Raw genomic sequence first — 21,328 nt, forward strand, 5'->3', positions numbered from 1 at the left:
TCTTTAAAGTAAGGCTGTGCATCATCCCTGGCTCTGAGCAATATTCCTGACAAGGGAAAGCAGCGTGGGGCTGGTGCCTGTTAACCCCTGTGTGGCACCGCTGCTCCTCGGGGCTGAACTCTGCGGCTCCCGGCCCAGACGCTCCGCGGTGCTGGGGGCTGGCTTCAGATCCACTGCTGGCTCTCCTGGTTGTGGGAGGACAAAATCCCCATCCCATGGATGCCAGAGCTCCCGTCTGGTTCGTGCACGGTGGGGTGGGCACTCCCCATCTCTGCTGGAGCCAGCTGGACCCGCGGGACCGTGCTGATGGGCTTCTCCAGCGCGCTGCAGGGCAGAGCCTGGCCTTAGGCTCCAGCAGGAGATGGAGCTTGGCCGCTGCCCCCGCAGCGCAGTGCAAGCATCCAGCAGCCCTGGCCCGGCCAAGAGCTGTACCGTGCAGAAGGTATTCCTGTAATTTCCTCTGCGGGGTTTTCTCTGCTGCAATTTACCCCCCGCGGCACGTGCTGCTGGGAGCCACGCGATGGGTGCAGGCGAGCTGCAGGGCCCTGGCCGTGGTGCAGCCCCGATGGCCCTGGGAGCCGGGGAAGGCACCGTGCAGCAAAGCTCCGAACTGAATCCCCAGCGTTGGCGCTGGGCTGGACATGGATGCGGAGAAGCTTGGCGGAGGTCAGGGCTTCACCCCCACCTGCCCCAGCACTGGGCGAGGACCTGCTGGGTGCCTCCCTGGGGAAAGGATGCTCGAGAGCCAGGTCTGGCTTTAGAAGTGAAAAATAGAGTTTTTATTCAGTGCTTGCATAGTTAATTCATGTAAAGGTAACGTCCCATTCCTCACCACACAGTCTCTGCAGTGACAGGAACGGTTGTTAAAGCAAATAACCTGCTTTACCTATGCAGTAGGGCTCTATGCAGTATGTATTTATATAGCCATAAATAGGTTTATGCTATATGCCTATATAGCATATAAGCAGCCTTGTGCTCACAGTATACAATCTTTTCTCTACCAAATTGCATTCAGAGCGTTTTAACTGGCACGTGTGAACGCTGCTGCTGCGCGATCAGTGCTGGAGAAGATTGTCTTTCTATTGTTTGCTTTATAAAATGCGCTCTGCGTCCCAGGGGTATGTTTAGAGCTGCAGAAAAAGGAGCGAGCCTCGCTGCCGCCTGGCTGCTGCGGGAGGGGGCCCCAGGGCTCCCCGGCGCCCCGAGCCGGGGTGGGCGGATAGGGACGCTTCCACCTCCGTGTGGTGAGGGAGAGGCGGTGGGGGGGGGGCTCAGCCCCTGCTCCCCGGGGAACTCAGCCGGGGTTATCGCTGTTATCCTGCCTGGGCCATGTCGATGCCTGCCCCTTCCCCACGGTGCGGGGATGGCAGCACTGGCCCAGGCCAGTGGCTGGAGGGGGGCTCGGTGGGCACCAGGGTGGTGGGCAGCGGGTGGGCGGCTGCTGCAGGAGCCCCTGGCCCCTCTGCCCTGCTCCCCTCCTGCTGCCTCCCCCACAGCACTGAGCGCTCCCGGGCAGCAGCGTGGCACTGCAGCCTTGGGGTGGCTCGGGCAGGGTTTTGCAGTCGTTCTGTGGGTCCGCAGCATCGTCCTGGGCTGAGCTGAGGGGGGCCGGCCAGCCCTCGCTGCAGCAGGGAGGCAGGGGCTCGGTGTGAGGGGTGGCCACGGCCTGCAGGGGGGACAGAGCCCCTCACTTGGGCAGGGGTGCGATGATGACGTTGCGGTAGCCCTTCACGCCTGTCAGCTTGTCGCTCTCGAAGTCCACCATCAGCTTGCGCAGGCCCGCCTGGCGCGGCACGAAATCCAGCCTGAACTTGGCCTCGGCCTGGGGCTCGACAGGGTCCTCGCTGTGGGGCGGGGGGGGGGTCAGTGGGGTACGGACCTCCCCCTGCCGCCACCTGCCCCGTGCTGGTGCTGACACGGGGCAGTGGCGGTGCTGTGGGACCCACGGGACCCCCTGTGGCACGGCTGAGCCCCCACGCCCCCGACCAGCTCAACCCCCCCTCTCCCACGATGTCCGTGTGGAGCTGGGCCCCAGGCAGCCTCTCCTGGAGGCTCCAGGTGCAACCCCCCCACACCCCCCCGGCCCCTTCCCCACTGCCCGGCTGGGGAACGGGAGGGAATGGGAGGGAAAGGCTCTTACAGCTCCTTGATCCTCTGCCCTTCGGTGAGGCCAGCTCCCTCCACCACGAACACGCAGTTGTTCAGCGGGACTGCGAGGGGGTTCACCAGCGTGATCTCTGCCACCAGCTTCCGATTCTGCATCGGCTCCCCTAAAACCTGCGAGTAAAGGGCACTGAGCCACCCGGCAGCGCTGTGCAAGCACCGGCGTGCTGGGACTGTCCCAGCCCCGCTCCCTGGGACCGACCCTCCCCGGGGTCGAGCCCTCACCCTGATCTTGATCTCCGGATTCTGGATGTAGACGTCCCTCATGGCCAGCACAACGTCACCCGTCTCGTACTCGGTCAGGAGGGCCACCACCTTGATGATGTTGTCCTGGGTCAGGCACGGCCCGTACTTCTCGTAGAGGATGCGCAGGGGCACGCTCTGCACTGGGAGGCGAAGCAGAGCAGGGTCAGCGCTTGCCCCCGAGCCCAGCACGCACCGGGGAAGGTTGGATTAAGGCTTTCGAACGCTGCTCCCATCCAGCCCAGGCAGCAGGCTCAGGAGCAGCTTTGCAGGCACCCAGAGGAGCTGCTAAGTGCCCAGCGCTGGTGCTGGGGGAGGTTTTGCAAGTGTGAAGGTGCCTGCAGGGCAAAGGCAGCGCCCTGCTTCCCTTCGCGGCAGGGAGAGCAGCCCCGTCCCTTATTCGCTTAACAAACAGCACACGGCTGACTGCTGCATTTGTTATGGGCCCCATTAGGAGATCAGAGCTTGGCTCAGGCTAAAAATAAGTCTGTTCCAGCACATCAGCTGTACTACATCTCCAGGCCCTGAAGGTTTGTAGAAAAATGATCTAAATCTAAACTGTTTAATTACCAGGCAGCAATGTTAATTTGTAACAACCGCAAACCAAGGTTCAGTTTTTCTGTGTGCTGGGCTGGTGCCAGGACAGCTCAGGGGCCAAAATAACGTGAGGATGGGAGCAGGAGGAGGGCTGGGACTGTCAGCGCTGCAGGCAGCAGCGGGGGACTGCGGCGCTGGGCACTGGGCCCCCCCAGCCTGGGGATGGCCGTAACGGAGCCGGCCGGGGCCAGGCACTGCCCAGCCTGGGGGAAATCCTGCACAGCCCTGGGGGAGAAGCCACGGCCTCCACTGTGCAATCTCGCACCGAGCGGTACGAGGGGGACGTGATGAGTGCGGTGCAGCCCTGGGAGGAGAGCCCTGCCTATAGCACGGCTTGCTTCCTCCGCATAAAGAATGCGAGAGCAGTAACTTTTGTCCTGCTCTAAATGCATTTCCAGCCCCCTGCCTGAGTAATGTTCTTTATCCTTTCATCAAAGATTAAAAACCCACGGTGGTAAATAAATAAGGACAAAACCCCCGAAGGAGGCATCGATCACCGCGCAGCCTTGTGACAGCGCTGCAGCTCGCACAGGCTCCCGTGTGCGGCGCGGTTTGCGCTGGGACGTGCCCGTGGGATATCTGCCCCCCACTCTGCCAGCCCGTCCCAAGCGGGGCCTTAACGCCGCCGTGATAACATGGGATCAAACAAAGCTCAAAGCGCTGCGCTGCGCCAGCCCCAGTGTGGAGCTGGTGACCCTCCGGGTGGTTGTATAACGCGGGTGGGTACAACGTGTGCAGGGTCAGGCAGTGCTCCCAGCAGGCTGGAAAAGCCAGGGGTGGGAGAGCTGCAGGCGAAACCCTGCCCATGGCTCACGCTTCGTGTGCTGGGGGCTAGCGTAGGCACCCAGGGCCTCGTAGCGGCTTGGGGCCTTGCGCGTGCCTGCAGCGGTTTCTGCTTGTCCCGCTGTGCCCTGGCGGGCGTCCAGGGACGAGGTTTGCACAGGCATTATTTTTGCTCAAGCCATTGTGTGCAGAAAGCGTGCGGTTGGCAGCTGGGATGAAGAATTTCCTCTTTGGGAGGCTGCCAGCATGGACTTGGAGCTGGCAGCTCCCTCAGGCGGGGTGCGAGCGCTGCAGGCACGGCGAGGCTCTGCCGGGTGGCACAGCCACCCCTGCCCGGCACCGCCGCCTCACCGCAGCCCCGCGGCCCTGTCTGAGCCTGGGAACACCGCTGAGCTCGGCGCCGGCATGGCTCTTACCCGTGCGGGGCCCGAGGGTGAGGTTGAGCAGGTCCTTCATGCCGCACTGCGGGCCCACCGTGCCGTTGTAGCTGGCGGTGCGAGCGCACAGCATGAGCCTGCACACGCGCTCCGTGTCCGTGTCGTTGCTGATGACGGCGAAGACGTCGAAGTCGGAGCCGTTGTTCGCGCCCTCCGACAGTTTGATCTTGACGTGCAGCCCCTCGTCGCCCTCGCTGAGGGAGCTCTTCTCGTGCTCTGCCTTGGCAAACACTTCTCTCTCCTTTTCAGACCCTGGGGTGCAAGAAAAACATCCTGTTAGCGGGGAGGCAGCGGGGCCGGCTCTGGCTGGTGCTCACCCTCCTTGCTGGAGCCGTCTTGGCGTGGCTGCTGCGCTAATGCAATGTCCCCCCCGACCCCTGACGGCTGCCCCCAGGGCCCCGTACCCTCCGGGTACTTGTAGTTGTGGGTGATGTCCTCGCGGCTGTCCCTGCCCACGCTCTTGGTGCTGATGTTCTTCCCCACCACCGAGGAGTGCGTGCTCTTCCTCTGCGAGCCGTCGCGCTGCACGATCCAGTACACCACGTCGGCGTTCACCTCCGCGAAGATGAAGGGGATGTCGTACTTCATCTGCAGGTCGCCCTCCTTGATGGCCTTGACGGGGGCCGGCCCGCAGCAGTAAACCCCTGCGGGGAGCGGGGTCGCTGCTATTGCCAGGGACCCGGAGGGGAGACCCCACCGGCCCCCGCTGAGCGCAGGGCGCGGGGAGGGCAGGGAGGGCAGACGGCCGCCTCGCACCTTCGCTCTTTTCCTGGGGGGTCGGGTCCAGCGCCTGCCACCCATCATAGCCAGGCGCCAGGTCCGGCCGGGACATCCAGGATTCAACCCAGCAGTGGAAGTTCCTGCAAGGGAAGCGCGGGGCTGAGCAGCTCCTGCCCTGCAGAGCTGGTGGCCGGGGACTCCGCGGGGTCAGGGCGTGCTGGGGGGGCTGCGGTCCCCGCTGCCGCTCACCATATCATGTCCTTGGAGCGCCTCTCCTCCATCCCCGTCTCGTTCATGTAGCGGTCGATGACCAGGTTGCCGTTGGTGTCGTGGGCTGAGTTGTAGTTGGTCACCACCCGGCTGGGGATGCCCAGGCAGCGCATGACTGCGGGGAAGCGGGGCAGAGTCGGCTGCGGGTCCCCGGGGCACTGCCCCTGCCCCTGCTCAGCCCTTCTGCAGCGCCAGCCCCGGGACCCTGCAAGACGCTGCCAGTCTCAGCGAGCCACGGGCAAGACGGGTGGTGCACTGACAGTCAGTTTGATGTCGCAGTAGAAAAAAGGCACAAAAGAGGCTGGAAGTGCTTTTAAGGGAGTGCACAGCCAGGCAGCACGCAGCAGCCTCATATTTAATCTCATAGCTGCCTTTTACTGCGAGCGGGGCACCCTGGGGAGCAGGGAGGCAGTTATAATGTTTCAAAGGAAGGCTATAAACTTCTGTGATTCGCAGAAAATCCACTTAAGTTCTCTGCTATTTCTCTCCTCTAAAAAGAACCTCATACACATGAAATATATAAATGAACGCGCACACGCTCGTGCAACCCAGAGAGCAAGGCCAAGCGTTGTGCTCAGGGCAAAACTGCGCAAGCACGCACGTGTGTCTGTGCGCTCCTTAACAGAGGATAGCCTTGAATTTTTCTTCGCTTTTGCCACAGATTGACTGTCTTGGTGGCAGTGAAATTATTTTGATCTGAGTGGATTCATTACTTCATTGCAGACTTGACCTTAAAGCCACTTTCCTTCTCCCAAGCCGTGAATTCAGCCCCTCCCTCCTGGCTGGGCTGTCCCTGCCAGGGCACGGAGAGCTAATTGAAAAGCCAGAGAGGTTCTTTATCATTTTTTCCCTCCCTTTCCTGACAAATTGGAATAACAGAGCTTAATTGCTAAGCATTCATTGCAGGCTGACTGCAGCCAGCCCGGGCAGCTCCCCCCGCTGCAGCACGAGGCCGGGGGCACGGGGCTGCCCCCTCCCACGGGTGGGAGACGGGAGCCAGCGAAGGGGCCGGGGGGGATCCTGCTCTCACCGGTACACGCCACGGCAGCGAAGACCCAGCACTGGCCATACTTGACTGGCTGGCACCCAAACTTCTTCCACCGCTTCAGAATATCCACGCTGCCAATCCAGGCCATCGGGCTCATCCCGTCGTCGTAATGATCGTCCCACCGTCCCAGCAGCACCCCGCGGTCCTCGTCGTTACAGTTGACCTGCGGAGCGACAGGGGGGGCTGCGTCAGGGGGAAATGCCACCGGCCAGCCCTGGGTGGCCTGGCACGAAGGGACAAAGCCCCCTGGGGCAGCAGCAGGCTGCCGTGGCAGGGGAAGGAATGCCATCCTCCAGCTCGTGCGGGCTGCCACCCTCAGCGGGTAGGGATGCAAGAGCTGCACCGGGATGCGCATGGCCACAGTGCCGGTGCTGCAGCGGCGTGCACGGGCACACCGGGGTGCATGGGCATACTGAGCGTGCACAACTGATGCATCGCAGTGCACTTGTGCATCACGGCTGCAGTGGAGGGGCTGCTTGGTGGCCAGCCTGGAGGCGTCGTGTTGGCCAGAGCCCTGTGGGACTCACCATGGCGCTCACCACCCTGCCGATGTAAACAGGGTCGTTGCGGCGGGAGCAGTCCCGGTTCTGGTCCCTCAGGAACTTGGGGTTTGTGTCCAGCAGGTTGAGGCAGATGGCCAAGATGTCATCTTCAAACTGGTGCAGAGGGAGGGGAGAAAACACACGTGAGGTTGTGCAGCTGTGGTGGGGGCAGCGCGGCAGCGGCCAGATGACTTTGTCCCTTTTGTGGCACCACGATAAGGGGCTGGGGCTGACGCCAGCGGGAGGCTCGGCTCAGGAGCAAGCTCCCGCCCTCACGCTGGGGCCGGATCCTGCTTCCTGCAGCTGCTGCTGCACAGAGGTCAGGCATGGGCAGAAAATAAATCTCTGGGGGAAAACCACCTATTTCCCCATCATCCGATGAGTCAGGGCTTCCCTGAATTGAGACGTGGATCTCCTGAGAGCCGTGAGCCCCCCGCCCCCACAGCCCATGGGGGCGCTGCACAGAGCCCCAGCTGGAGCTTGGGGGGCAGCCGGGCCCCCCCCCCAGCACCCAGGGCCCGCAGCTTGGCTCTGGGTGATGCAGCTCGGGGCACAGGCGCTGCCTTATCGGCGCGGCCGGCACGGCTCTGGGGAGCGCTTTATCGAGCAGCAGCTCCCCGGCGGCACCGATTAGAAGTGTGCGGCCCCAAGCCGGGCAGCAACGCTCCCCGTGTTCTTCCAGGCTTTGAAGTTGGCACATTCCCGCTCGGAAGTGAGATTTTCATGTATTTGCTGTGTGGGCACACAGTGGCGCCGCTTCCTCCCCAAGTGCTGGCTGGGTTTGGGGTGCAGGGTGCGTGCCGTCTGGGGAGCACGTGTGGCTCCCGCGCCCTGTGAAGCCGAGGGCTGCGGCAGCCTGGGGTCCTGGGGGGCCGTGCCCCACGCACCTGCCCGAAGTTCCAGGGGGTGGAGGTGATGTAGTCCCGGGCGCCCTGGTAGATGAGCCCCTGCTGAGACAGCACGTACTCGCGGCGCTCGTCCTCGTCTCGGAGGTAGACCGTGTCCTCTGCAGGGGGAAAACCAGATGGGGACGGGGATGGGGACTCCGCCACACACCTCCTGGTGCTCCCCACTCAGAGCCCCCCCCCCAGGACATGCCACGGGCAGCCACTGAGACAGAGCTGGTGGGGAACGAAGCAACAGGGGCTGGGGCTGGAGCTGCTCCTGCCTGAAGAGCTTTTGGCCCGGTTAGATCTGAGCAGATGGGAAAATTTCAGTGGGCTTGTGTTTCCCTTTTTCATTCTTTACTTATAACTCTCTTATTTCTCTCCCCTTTTGTTTTATGTAGTGGTTTTTTTTTTTTTTTTTTTTTTCCCAGGAGTGGAAATCTCCCTGGCCTGAGAAATGAGCAGTGGGAACTGGGAGTGCTGGCTGAGGTCACGACTCACATAGAAACTATTGCTGGAAAAAATGCTCTTTACTGGAAATGTTTTCAGGGACCAAAACCATACATCTCCAGCATCAGCGTTCAGCACAGCCCCGGGTATGTGAAGCTTCCTAAAAGCCCTTATCTCTGGAGCCAGCACAAAGCGTTTGGGATTCAGGAAATCACTCGTTTCAGCCAAGGTCTCGGGAGCAGGACAGCGTGGGGCTGCTCCTCGGGGCAGAGGAAGGACACGAACAGATGAGAATCTGAACAGATGAGAGTCTCAACTGTTGTTTGCCCACCTGTAATTAAACACTGCAGCACACATTCTCCCTTCTGTGTCCTGCCACCCGAATTTCACCTGTACAATAGCAACTTTGAGCCGCCGCACACCGCAGCGCGCCCAGCAGGCACCAGCGCAGCGTGGGGGGAGCTGGGGGCTTCTCCCCAGCCAGGAGCTGCTGTCAGGGCCTGCCCTGATGGGGCACTGGGTGTTCGGGGTGCTGGTCAGGGGAGCTGCGTGTCCTGGGGCAGGGGACGGGGCTCGCGGCCTGCTGCGGGGGCCCACAGAGCAGGGAAACTCAGCTCTGGAAGCCCCGGTGTCGGAAAGGCGAAAGCCTCACCTGGGTGCCAGGCGTTGAAGAGCAGAACGAAGTCCCCGATGTGGAAGCTGGAGCCCTGGTAGCCGGTGGAGGCCTCCAGCGTCAGGCTGTAGCGGCCGACGCAGGCACTGGCGGGGGAGCAGAGCGAGACGCAGAGCGCGGCCCCGTCCTGCTGCTGCACCACGGCGCTCCAGGCGCCCTCCTCGGGGAAGTCGGTCAGGGCAAAGTGGGACCTGGTTCCTGACGTCTCGATGGGGCAGGGCCCTGCCAAGCAAGAAGACATCAGCTCAACCCAGGCTCTGGCTTCCCACACGGAGGGCTGTGCAGTGCCCTGCTTGGTGAAGCCCAGGGGTGGCTCTGTCCCTGTTTGGGAGGGGACAGGGACTCACCCCGTTGGGTCCCTGGGGGCCAGGATGGTGGCAGAGATGCTCACCCGAGGGCGATGCCCTGCCGAGCTGGGCAGATGGAAAAAACTCACAGAAGCCACCTGAGCTGGGATGCTTTGGGATGGAGGGGGCCCTGCTCCATCCTGGGACAGACAGCGGGTTTTGTTTCAGGGGGCACGCGTGCAGCCCGGGAGGAGAGGAGGGCGAGGCTTTGCTGGGCTTCTCCTCCCCAGCCGAGCAGCCAGGTCCTGGTGCGAGCACGGGTCCTGCCACAGCCCTTGGCACGCAGCTGGAGCCCTCACCACGGGGCTACTTTCAGCAGGAGCTCCGCTAAGCACGCGCAGCCTCAGGCGCGGCTCCAAACACCCCAGTGAGCCGTTACATCAGCGGCTGCAGCGCTCGAGCCGAGGACAGAGTGATCCGCGCCGGCCCCCCGAGCCCTCGGCTGCGTGGGGCCACGAGCCTTCACGCTTGTGTCCAAGCCACCTGTGCCGAGGCCGGCTCCAAGCGCCGCTCCCCCGGGAGTGGGGTTGCCTGGCCCCGCCGGTGATGCTGGTGCCTGCACGGGGCGGGCTGGCAGCCAGGCAGCTCGGCCGGTGCCGCCTGCTCCTCCCCGGGGAGCGGCCGCGTGCTGGGCCCCTGCCAGCCCGCGCCCACAGCGAGGGCGGGACACCAGGCGAGCCACCAAAAATACTCATGAACTCATGCGGGTGACACAGCTTCTCCTCCGTGTCCTTTAGGGAAGGCCAGGCTGAGCTATCCGTGTCCTTTTGGCAAGGCCCCTGCTGGGAGCCTGCCTCCACCTCCTCCCCGCTGCGAAACCTGCTGTCCTGCAGCAGCATCCCTGCGCCCCAGGGGCCGGGGCAGGGCTCTTAAAATGCAGCTACTCTAAAAATACAGGCTCTATTTTTGCACCGAGCCATTCCCCTCTCTCCTGCCGGAGGTGGCACAGGAGGTGGCACGTGTCCTCGGGCGGTTTCGCTGTCCCATGGGGACGGGTCAGGCCTGGCAGCTCCTGCTCCCTGCTCCTCTCCGGCCCCACGGGGCTGTGGGTCCAGCTCCCGGTGAGGGTCCTGGCTGGGGCCACTGCCAGCAGGGCCGTGCGGCCGTGCCTTGGCTGGAGCTGAAGCTCCTTTGCCCTTTTTCTCCAAGTGCTGCAGCCATGCTCCGTCCTGCCTGCAGCCGGCTCCGCCAGCCTGCGCCAGCGTGCCAGGAGCGGTGCGGGAGCTGGGGGTCCTGGCTTCACAGCCTCCGTCACCCCAAGGGAGGAGCTCGGCTTCCCGGAAAAATAATGCTTTACCCTGCGGGGAACCCCTGGTGCACTTTCACTTTGAATTCTGGCCTGGTTGACTCAGCAGGATACGGTCTCCCTAAAATAGTTCTTGTCCAAGAAAGAGCTTCCTCTTCTTTTGCCCGTGGCTGGCCTACCCCCTGTGCAGGGTGCTTGTACCCGGCTGGTGGCCATGGGAGCGGTGTCCCCGTCCCTGTCCCCTGCTGCCCTGAGCAGGCTCTCGCTGGAGCTAAAAGCGGCGGTGGGAAACTCCTCTGACCCCGGGGTGATGGGGGGGGGGGGGGGCAGTATCAGAAGATCATCAGCACAGCCTGAGGGAGGGGGGTCCCACCCCGACCCTCTTCTTGCTTTATTTCCCTGCCACCTCTTCTCAGCTCTCTTTATGGAGCAGGGCCTCTACCTTCTCTCACAGTCTCAGCGCAGGGACTGGCTAAGACTTCAGCCTCTGCCGGGAGGCAGCGGGGGCGCGCAGCGGGGGCAGGCTCAGGCAGAAGCCCCCTCTCTGGGCTGTGTGTGGCTGGGGGTTCTCCCGCGGGGCGCAGCGGTACTCACCCGTCTCGACGTTGAAGGCCAGTTTGTCCACCCCCTCCTCGTAGCCCCTGCCGGAGAAGTGCAGGGTGATGGTGAAGGGCTGCCCCCGCCGCACCACCAGCTGCTGGCAGCCCATCTCCGCCGTGCGGTGCTCCCGGCCATTGCTCTCGCACTGCAGGTCCCACGTCTCCAGCTCCAGCTCTGCAGAGGCAGCAGTGGGTGAAGCTCTCCCCTCTGCAGCGTCTTCCCTTGCAGAGAGAGAGATCCCGGCCCCGGGACGGGGACGTGCCCCGCACATCGCCCTGCGCTCGGTCTGGGAGTGATTTGTCATTAACCTCACCCTGAGCCCGGGGCCTTGATGTGGGGCTTCGGCAGCCTCCTCCCCCCAGCCCCGTGCCCCCCGGTGTGCCCAGCACATCCGTGCCCGGGCTACAAGCACCCCTCCTGGAGGGCTGCACCGGACAGGGCGGGATCGCCACTGGGAGCGAGCTGGGACGGGGGCAGAAGCCCTGCAGCCAGCCGAGCTGCCAGTGAAGCGCTGCTCTGCTGGCCCAGGTCTGTGCCCCATTTCTCACACCACGGTGCTGCCATCCATGCTGTCAGCATGGAGGAAGGGCAGCGTCCAACGCCAGAGCAAAGCTCAGTGCCCATTTTCATGTTCTGGGAGGCTTTGGGCCTGTGTGCTGGGGTTTGCTGTCTGTCCCCTCCAAACCCCTCGGAAGAGGAACATTGCTGAGCTTGGGGAATGCCAGCGATGTTTCTGTGCTTCAGCAAGGCGCTGGGCACATTTCCTGCTCTGTGATTGCTGAGAAATTGGAGAGACCAAGCATAAATTCAGTGACAGAGGCAGCGTTCGATTCCCTGGCCTCGGGCGCTCAGCTGCGCTCTGCCTCCCAGCCGAGACGCTGATGCAGGCAGGGCTCCGTGCCGGAGGGCCAGCGGCCGCAGCCCCGCCGCCCCAGGCAGCACGCTGCAGCAATGCAATATCGTTCATCATCGTTCAAGACCAGTGACCCTTGAACGCTCTGGCGGCAGACTGATTAGTTGCCAGAATAAATGAAAGCATTTAACGTTGGAGATCACAGTGCAAGCTCAGCACCAGCCAGGAACCGTGGGGCGGGTGGCTGGGGCGATGCTGGGCTTGCTGCAGCTCTCCCTGGCTGTGCCCTTCCCACTGCCCGTGTGCTGGGAGCGGTGCTCTCGAGCCCTCCTTGGGCCGGTGCTGGATGCAAAGAGCTGACCCTGAGCCCCGCATTCCCGGAGCGAAACGCGATCCCCACGCCTGCTCCTCCGGGCACGGGCAGCCCGCAGCGCACACTTGTGTGCAGATGCAGAGCTGGGGCTGCCTGCCTGTAAATGAGGGCAAGGCTCACCCAGCTGGTCCCCTGGGACCCTGCAGTGGGGACAGAGCACAGAAGGGACCTTGTCTTTGTCACCTCCAGCTTCGTGAGCAGAAACACTGCTCGGTGCTACGCCGTGCAAACCGAGTGCGAGCCTCGCTGACACCGAGCTACGTGAGAGGTTGTGTCTGGGACTCTGGAGATGAGCTGGGTGCGGGAGCAGGACCTCAGCTCCCTCCGTGTCTCCGTGGGGGTTACCAACCTCGGCGGTCCTAGCGAAAAGCAGCGACTCTTTCGAAGCGGAGGCATCTCCTCCCCGGCTGGTCAGCGCCAGGAGGGCGGTGGGATGCCTGCGGTGCCCGGCTCGGCTCGGCTCTCCCGGGGGCCTCCGCTCGCGGGCACCCGGGGCACGGCCGGGGGCTCCCCCCGGGACGGCGCCTTGCCCCTGCCCCCCGCCCACCCCGAGCAGCCCCCGCGAGGGGCACTTCCGAAGGCAGGGGATGCTCGCCGCCTCGGCCCGAGCTTCCAGGAGCCCTCGCAGCGGGGCGAGGCGGGGGCGCACGCTGCCCCCAGCCCCCCGGGCTGCCCCCAGCCCCCCGGGCTGCCCCCGCCACCCGCTCCAGCCTTCGGCTCGCTCCCAGCTTCGGCGCCCTTACCTTCGGCCATGGTGCCGGTGCCGGTGCCGGCGAAGCGACCACCCCCGCCCGGCCCCGCCGCTCGCTGCCTTTATAGAGCGGGCGCAGCGTCCCCCCCCCGCGGCCGGGGCCGGCTGGGGGGGAAAGAAAGCAAAAACAAAGTTTCCAGGAAACAGCGGTTCTGGTCCCACCTATTTTAAACAACAACCGAAAAAAAAAATCCAAAAAAAAAATCCGCGGGGGCAGGAGCGGGGCTGGTCCCGGCACCTGCGGCCGCAGCCCCCCCGTGCGCCCCCCCCCGAGCAGCCTCCGGGGCGCGGCGGCGCTGGGCCGGGAGCGAAGCAGCGGGGGGGGGGAGGGGAGGGGAGGGGGCCGCGCAGCTCCCACCGAGATGCCAGAAGTCTGAGGAATGCTTTCTCCTTATAAAGTTTTCTTCCCCCTTCCCTTATCTCCGTCCGCGGCCATTTCTGGCAAGGGCCGAGGCCGCCTCGGGGCCGCAGCTGCCAGCCCCCTTCCCGTAAGTGCATCCCTCGGCGCTGCCCCGGCCAGAGGCAAACGTGCTGGAAGCCTGCTGCCCCCCCCGGGCCGCTGCCCCGTGCCCTGCAGCCCTTGTCCCGCTCTGCCAGCGGGGCCGGGGGGGCTGCCCGCCCCCGGAGCCTTCCCTCGTTCCCCTTCCAGAGTGCCCGGGGCTGGAAGCTCGCTGCGTCTCGGCAGCTGCTGGGGGTAAAAGGACCTTCCCGGGGGGGGCAATGTCCTGAGAGCTGCTGGGCTCCGTCACTTGGTGAGCTCGGGGCCAGCACCACCCCAGGACCATGCCGGCCCCCAGCTCCTGCTGTGTCCCGCGGTGCTGAGCCCCGGGCTCGGCCCTGTTGCTGCCCCCCGGGGCAGCCGGATCGGCCCCGGCACTGGGGCGCTCCTGGAGAGGGGCCCCTGGCAGCAGGCAGCGTTTGTGCTGGGAAGGGTTGCGATGAACCGCGCAGCCTCTTCCAGCTCCGCAAAGAGCCTTTTTCTGGGGCAGAGCGGAGCTGGGAAAACCCCCAGGAGCCAGAGCCTGACGGCGTGGCTGGATGTGGCCCCGCTGCGGGGCTCCAGGGGCATGGGGACGGTTCTGCAGCAGCGCTGCCCCGTGCTGCAGGAGCTGGGCCCCGTGCTGGTGGCCCCGGGGACCCCCTGGCAGCAGGTGGTTTCTGCTGGCCCTGCTCCCAGCTCTGCCTCCGGGGCACCGGCGCCTTCGCCACCAGCGGTGACACGTGCAAACGTGTCTGGGCTCACGCTGGGGGTGCCGGGCTCAGCTCTGCCCGCACAAGCCCTCTCTTCCTGTCTTACCGCAGGTGAACTTTGGATAAACTCGTTAGCCTCAGGTCCTCAGGTCCCGCTCTCTGAAAGTGCTTAATTTGCTCTGGTTAATGTGTGACAAATAGCCACGTAACGGCACTGCCTTCTCAGAGCAGTCTGAAACATTTTTCTCACTCGGCTCCCCCCCCGGCCCGGGGGCAGGAGCTGCCCGCTGCCTGCAGTGGGTCTGTGCCCCTGGGGGCAAGAAGCCAGGCAAGTGGGGCCCGAGGCCGGTGGGGCTTCAGGGACGGACATGGTTTTTGTCTGGTTTTCGGGCCAAGCACGGAGCAGGGATGCCGGGCAGCATCTGGCCCTGGCCGTGGGTCTCAGAGGCAGCCTGGAGGCTCAACGCAGACACCAGGAGTCTCAGCCAGCAGCACCGGGCTGAGCCTGCGCCGGCCGCAGCTTTTACCAGTTCCTCTGCAACTCTTTGCTGTGGGAAAAGAGCAAGAGGCACAGAGAGCCCGGGTCCGATCCCAGCATCCCAGCAGGAGGAATCCCCCCTTGTTTCCGGTGCCTGCTCCATTTACACCGCATACAGGGGAGGCTTCTGTCTGCCCAGGCTCTGGAAAATGCTGCACATGGGAGGCCAGCCACACCAATCCTGTTATTTTTACTCTCCTTAGTAAGACAAGGTTGCATTAAGAGGGTATTTGCACTGCTGGATGCCCAAAATAACTCATTTGCTCAAGGTGTTCAGTGGAGGGTTGTGACTTCCCTTGCTCCCGCCCTGGTCCTGGAGCAGCTTCAAAGCGGGCTGGTTCCTGGCCCCCGAGGTCACGGCACAGGCAGAGCCGGGCTGTTTGCTTTCCTGGGTGTGTGCGCTGCTCACCAGCTTGCAGGCGTTCAGCTGCACACGCACACCAGCACACCCTGACTCAGGCTCTTTCTTGTGCAGGCAAATAAACAAGCCCATGAAAAGGGACAGTGTCTTCCCCTGAGCTGATGCTAAATCGGCAACTGACTCCTAACCGATCTGCGTGTTTGCCTGGATCCCCTCCCGCACCGAGGAGGATGCCTTTGGATGCATCAGACATGGGATCAGGCTCTCGGCATAAAATCAGCCAAGAGAAGATATTCCTGAGAATTGCCGAGAGCAAAAATGTGGAATCAACCTCAGAGGTGATGAGGCAGGCAGACGATAAGCAGCTTGTCTGGAAGACCTGGGGGCAAAGCGCTCTGCCACGTTTGTAGAGGGAGGTATGAAGAGGAATTCATGGTTTCACAGCCTTTGTTCCCAAGCCGAGCCTGTGTTTACCATTTAAGAAAAGCAGAAGCCAACCTTTCATGTCACCATTTATCCAGATCCAAGCTCTGGGCCGGGACCAGGGTTTGGGGCCGGGTGGGCAGCATGGGCTGGGTGTCGGCGGTGCGGAGCGGGGGCTCCCCGGGCAGCGGGGCTGCGCAGGCAGGAGGAAGCGTGAGCGGGGCACAGCATTCCTTTTGCAAACTGAACTGCTTCACCCTGATCTGGGTTGAATTCCAGTCTTCAAATGTAATTTCCAATCATCTTGCTGGAAAAACCTCAACCCTGCTTCCCCGACAGGGCCTTTGTGTCGCTGAGGCGCATTTCCCCAGTAATCCTACACCTACGCGAATTTTGACGGGCGTCCTCATGAGGAAATCAAGACGGGATCTCAACCTCGTTCATGGCTTTGATTTGTAACAATGCTCACGCACCTCTCAGAGTGCAAATTTCCAGAATTAAACACCTGAATCTGCAGGATCCCTGCAGGACGAGTGACGTGCTCACGTCTCTGGTGGCAAACGGTGACCGGGGCAGGCTCAGTGCCTTCTGCCCCATCCGCCCCGTCCAGGGCAGCTCCCAGCCATGGGCCCTGGGCGAGGGCCATCGCATGCAGGTTCCCACCGGTCCCTCAGTCCCTGGGTTGGCGGGGGTCAGGCTTAAGTTGTGCTTGGGCCTTGGTGTTCAACCCTTTGGAATCATCTATGGCCCTGTTTTCTGGGATTTGTTTGTCCTTTGCTCTAGTTTTTTTTTTTTTTTTTTTTTTTTCCCCATGCTTCAAAATGCCTTTGGCCATTAGCAGCTTACGGAGCGCCAAGAGGCTGTTGTGATAGGAATGGAGCCCGCGGCAGCTCCACTGGCACCAGCGAGCTGCGCCCCGGTCCAGAAGGGGCTTGGGCTTGGGCTTGTGCTGTGCCTGTAGCTGTTGTCCTTGAGCCTTTGCCTTGCCTCAGCTGGTGCTTTTCTCCTAGCCCTGGACAAGGGCGCAGCTGCAGCTCTGCCTGGAGAGCTTCCCAGCCCCGGTGCCTCCTGCTCTGCCTCTTTCTTCCTTGCTCTTCCCTCTGTCTCTCTGCGGTTGATAACTCAGCATCCCTCCTGCCCCCGCAGTCTGCAAGGCCGGGATCATGAGAACTGGGTGGAGAGAAGGAGGAGGATGAAGAGGAAGGGGAGGAGGAGGATAACGATGATGATGAGGTGATTAAGGAAGATGATGATGAGGAGGAGGACCACACCTGCAGACCAAGCCCCCTGCTCAGCTCTGGCACTGGTGCTGCCTGCTCTGCCGGGGCAGGGAGCTCGTGGCTCTGCTCTGGCCACCACCACCTGCGGACACCGAGCCAGCCCTGCCCCTCGTGGAGCACACCGGCACGCACACAAGCTGACCCGGGGCACGTGCCCAGGTCCTGCTGTGCGCGCCCGTGCTCCTCATGCGGCTGCTCCTGCTCCTGCCCTGGGGATCCCGCCGGGTCTCCAGGAGGAGCAGGGGGTCCTTGAGCGCTGGGCGAGGCTGGCGTGGGACGGGAGGATGGAGCAGGGCCGCCCCGCGGCTCTCCCAGCCCTGTGCACAGCCCCTCCTGTCCCACGCGCGGTGCTTTCTATTAAAAGCCACTTGCTGCAGCCGATGCCAGGCTCGGGGAGTTCTTGCCCCGCTGCTTTGTCTGACCCAAGTGACCCATTTCTGTCTCCAGGCTGTTTTTGTCTCCTTCTGCATGTAAAATTTATTAGCTTTTTGCGTTTGGAAAAGAAGCATTTTCAGAAGGCCTCCCGGGAGCAGTGCTCGTGGGCTGACAAAGCCGCTGCAGCCCCAGGAGCCCCGCGTGGGAGCGCGGCCCCACAGGGACCCCCTGCGTTCCCTGACAAATGGCTTTGCCATTTCATGGGTGGGAAAGAGACATTGATTAACTCCTGCACTTGCCTTTCTGGAAAGGTTATAGCTTAATTGGTCAGACTCAGAGTCATAAATCAGGCGCTGAAGGATCAGCATAGCTAAGAAAATTTTTGCAGAATGTTGCAAAAACACTTTTTGGTAGGATGCATCCAGCTGTGCCCATGAAGGGCTGGGGTGCCAAGGGCAGCCAGAGCATCAGGAGAAAACTTTTTCCCTCTACTGCGGAGCAGGAAATTCTCAGTTCTGCTATCAGTTGATCTCAGGATTTGCAAAATGTTTTTTTTATTATTCTTTCCTTTTGGAAAAAAAGAAAAACAGGAAAGCCATTGTTTGTTTGATTCAGAAGAAGAGATTTTAACCCCATTTTGGAAGATTATTCTCTTTCTCCATGGGAAATGCTACTCCCCTCTAACTTAAAAAACAAAACTAAAAAACCCACAACATTTTCCTAGCAGAGGAAGGAGTGGAGAAGGAAGAAAAAGGCTTTTCCCACCATGGCAGAGCACAGCTTGTACTCCCGAGCAGTGGAAAAGGCCACCCAGACCGGCCCTGCTGCAGGCCGGTCGGAAAGGTGCCGTGTGTCCCACGGGGCGCGGGAGGACGCCTCGCCCCGGGCAGCCTGCCTCCGCCAGGCATTGCGGGGAATTTGGGGCAGATCGCCCTGTGTCGGAGTGAGGCTGAAATCCTCCTCCTCTTCCTCGCTGCTCTGTGATGGGCACCGCTGGCTGCGAGCATGGCGTGAGGAACCCGGCTGGCCTGGCTGGCCTCTTGCCACCCCTGGGAACCAAATCCCCAGGGGAGCGCGAGGTGCCCGCGGGACCCTGAGCGTGCGGCGGGCGAGGCGCGCGGCGGCTCCGCTGGCCGAGCGCGGGGAGCGGGGAGGGGAGGCGGGCACGGCTGTGAGGCATTTATTATTCATGTCGGTAATTATTTCTTCTCTGATTCTCCCCAGCACTTTATTGAGGAATTAGGATGTTAATATGAGGAATCGCGAAAAGACACTGCAGACATCCCCACTACTGCTGCCGCACTGCTGCTCCTCACAGTGGCAAAGTAGAAACCGTTCCTGGCTGCCGGGTTCCCGAGGTGCTGGGCTGGCTACGGTCAGCCCCCCACCTCCCCACGTGCCCCCTGCAGCCCCCTCACTGCCTGCTCTGTCCCCATGCAGCCATCGATCGCCAGGCTGCAGTCAGGGGCTCAGCATCACCCCCAGCACCCGTCCTGCTGCAGGGTTTGTGCCTCTCGGTCCCCAGCTCGACTCTTCTCTTTCTGTCCCCATCACCAATCCCAGCCTTCCGCCACTTGCTTTGCCTGCACCCATTTCTTGCATCTCAGGCTGGGGACTCCCTGGACCTGCCTCTGGTTCCTCGGGCAGCCTGTGCTCTCCCTCCCTTCCCCAGAGGCTCATTTTAAAGGTGAGGCCCGGCTGTTGCCTGCGTGATGGGTGTAAAGCGCGTGCTCTGGCTGCCAAACTGGGGCCCGGGCACCAGCATCTCTCTAGGCAAGGTTAAGGGACGCTCAGAAGCAGAAAATGGCTTTGCTCCTCGTGTGATGGTAATAAAGAACAGAATGGATTTTAGTGCCTTTTCAAAGGGCTCCCAGGAAACTATTTATTTAAACACAAGGAAAATAAATGAAAAATGGTGAGCATCTTTTTCTTTTCAACATGGAAGCTAAAACAGACATTGCTTGCTACAGATAAGCAAAGAGGCGACTTTCCAAAAGAGGGTCGTAAAGCCCAAGGCTCTGTCCCTCATCATTTCTGCCCTTCATGTGTCTGGGTTGTTTCGGTGCTCTGACCTCATATAACCACTGGAAATGGTGTAGGGAAACAGCAAAGCATAAAGCATCTTCTGGAGCACTGTAGGTGTTATTCTTATAAACAAGCAAAGCACTTCAGAATCAATAAGGAGTTTTACTCGTGGCCGCTAGAGAGATTTCATCTCTTGAATTATATGATGGGATAAACGAGATCCCAATCTGGCTGCCACCTCGTGTATCCACAGCTATCTGTTCACAGCCGGGCTGAAAGGCTCCCAGAATTAATTAGAATAATCAATCCTAAAAATGACAAAAGTATTGATTAGCATTTTTGTCTCCTCACAGCCTGGCAGGGCTGTGACTCCAGCAGTATTGCAAAAGTGATAAAAAGCAGCTCCTGCTCTGGAGGGAGGACGCTTACCCAGGGACACGGTGTGACAGCGCAGCGTCGAGGGGGCTATGTGCAAGGATGGCATCGCGGAAATGCTTCCACGTTACAGCATTTCAGTGATAATATTCTAATTCCTCTGCTCTTGTTTCATGCACTCAGTGGTTCGTTTTCGATAACAGACCATGCTGGGCCAAGCCGACCCCTCCTGGCTGGGATGAGTCCTCAGAAGGGAGTCCTGGTGGTCGGGCAGCGCCCGTACGGGGCTGGCACGGGAGGGACGAGCCATGTGTGCCTGGGCTGGGTGCAGCAGCGGCCCCGGGCACCCCGCCGGCTGGGTGCAGCTGCCCTGCCTCGCTCCGGTCCCACGGGGTCCTGCAGCCCAGGGTGCGGGGCTGCCCCCGCGGGAGCTGAGCAAGGGGCCGGGGCCGCTCCGCCCTCGGGCCCCCACACATCCACAAAGTCTTGGCCAGCTGCTCGTAGGAAACACTCGGGGGAAACGCAGTGTTTGTGCAAGGCGGGCAAAGCAGGGCACGGAGTAGGATTTCACAGCATAGGTGGGGGCAGAGTTCGCAGAGCCCACGGTGAGAGCCGCTGCTCTCCGTGCCCTCATTCATGCACTGAGTCAGCTCTGAAGTAAAGGGCTTTCTGAAGCCCTCAGACCTGGTCCAGGGCCAGATGATTGGGAAAGGGTAAATATCATAATACGAAGAAGTAGAAAAGTGGCCTGGCTGGTGTGACCTCAGTGAAATTCAGGACATGGAGATGATTGGAAAATGGAGCAAAATTGTCTGGGTTTAACCCAAGATGGGTCGGGCAGACATCACCCGGTATCTCTGCATGATAATTACTTTTAAGCCAAAAGGAACGGGACAGACCTCAGCTATCTGGGTTTCAGAAAGGCAGAGAGAGAAGTGCTACTAGGGAAATTAGCATTTAAGCCGGAGAAGATGGGGTTTAAAAGGACTGTGAGAGGAGCGGGGACCCAGCAGGACCGCGAGAGGAGCGCAGGGCAGCGCGCGGCAGGCTGGCGGCGGGTGCCAGCAGCAGAGGGTCGGAGCGCTGCCCGCGGGCGGGGGGCTGCCGGGCCTGCCCCGAGGGACGAGGTCAGAAAAGCTCGTCTTGGCGAATTTGGCAAAAACAAGGCCGGAGGGGGTATGACTGATGCTTACAAACTCTGGGATGGGCAAGTGCCCTTTAAGCTGCGGAGCAGCACCGCGTGGGACTGCGAGCCGTGCCCGCATGACGGCTGGGAGTAGGGCAGTGTTTGTCTGCGACGCGAAATAGCGCATTTTGTCAGACGGCTCCCGATTAGCTCATGGCGCGGCTGCCGGGGGGCGGGCAGCGGGTCGCCGTCCCAGACAGCCCGTCCCTGCCCGCTCTCACCCGCAGCAGGGCGTCTCAGCGGGCGAGACGCGAGCCGTGCAGCTGAGGACGGGATCCCGAGGGCCGACGGGGATGGTGATGGAACGGGTCGCGCCCGGCCCCGCCAGGTCCCCAGGGCTTTGGGCAGCACGCTCCCAGCAAGGGGCCGCTGAGCAGGATGACACCAACCTCTCCCACGTACCAGGGGAGCGGGTGGGACGGGGCCGAGGCTGCAGGCAGAGGCATTCCTCTTAACCCCTAAAAAAAGGGAGAGGGCTCTTCTGCAAGCTGCTGCAGGGCACCGGCACCCTGGGTTTCGTGGTGGGGAGCTCGGGTGAGCGGCCTGGCTGGCAGTGGGGTGCAGCCTCCCAACGTGCTCCACAACGACCAC

General features: G+C 62.0%; 1 protein-coding gene across 1 annotated transcript; it reads right to left on the reverse strand.

Moving 5' to 3' along the window:
- Positions 1-752: 752 nt before the first annotated feature.
- On the reverse strand, positions 753-13,271 carry TGM2 (transglutaminase 2). The gene is made up of 13 exons (XM_083801994.1): positions 12,976-13,271; positions 11,001-11,180; positions 8,793-9,035; positions 7,691-7,809; positions 6,789-6,917; positions 6,244-6,424; positions 5,193-5,328; positions 4,980-5,083; positions 4,628-4,867; positions 4,203-4,475; positions 2,389-2,549; positions 2,141-2,277; positions 753-1,844 (listed from the first exon to the last, which is right to left on the reverse strand). Exons 1-13 carry the CDS (start codon positions 12,983-12,985, stop codon positions 1,688-1,690), a joined length of 2,070 nt encoding a protein of 689 aa, XP_083658120.1. The 5' UTR covers positions 12,986-13,271; the 3' UTR covers positions 753-1,687.
- Positions 13,272-21,328: the final 8,057 nt, after the last annotated feature.

Source organism: Anser anser (genome assembly GCF_964211835.1).
Source record: "Anser anser genome assembly, chromosome: 16".
Classification (NCBI taxonomy): Eukaryota; Metazoa; Chordata; class Aves; order Anseriformes; family Anatidae; genus Anser; species Anser anser.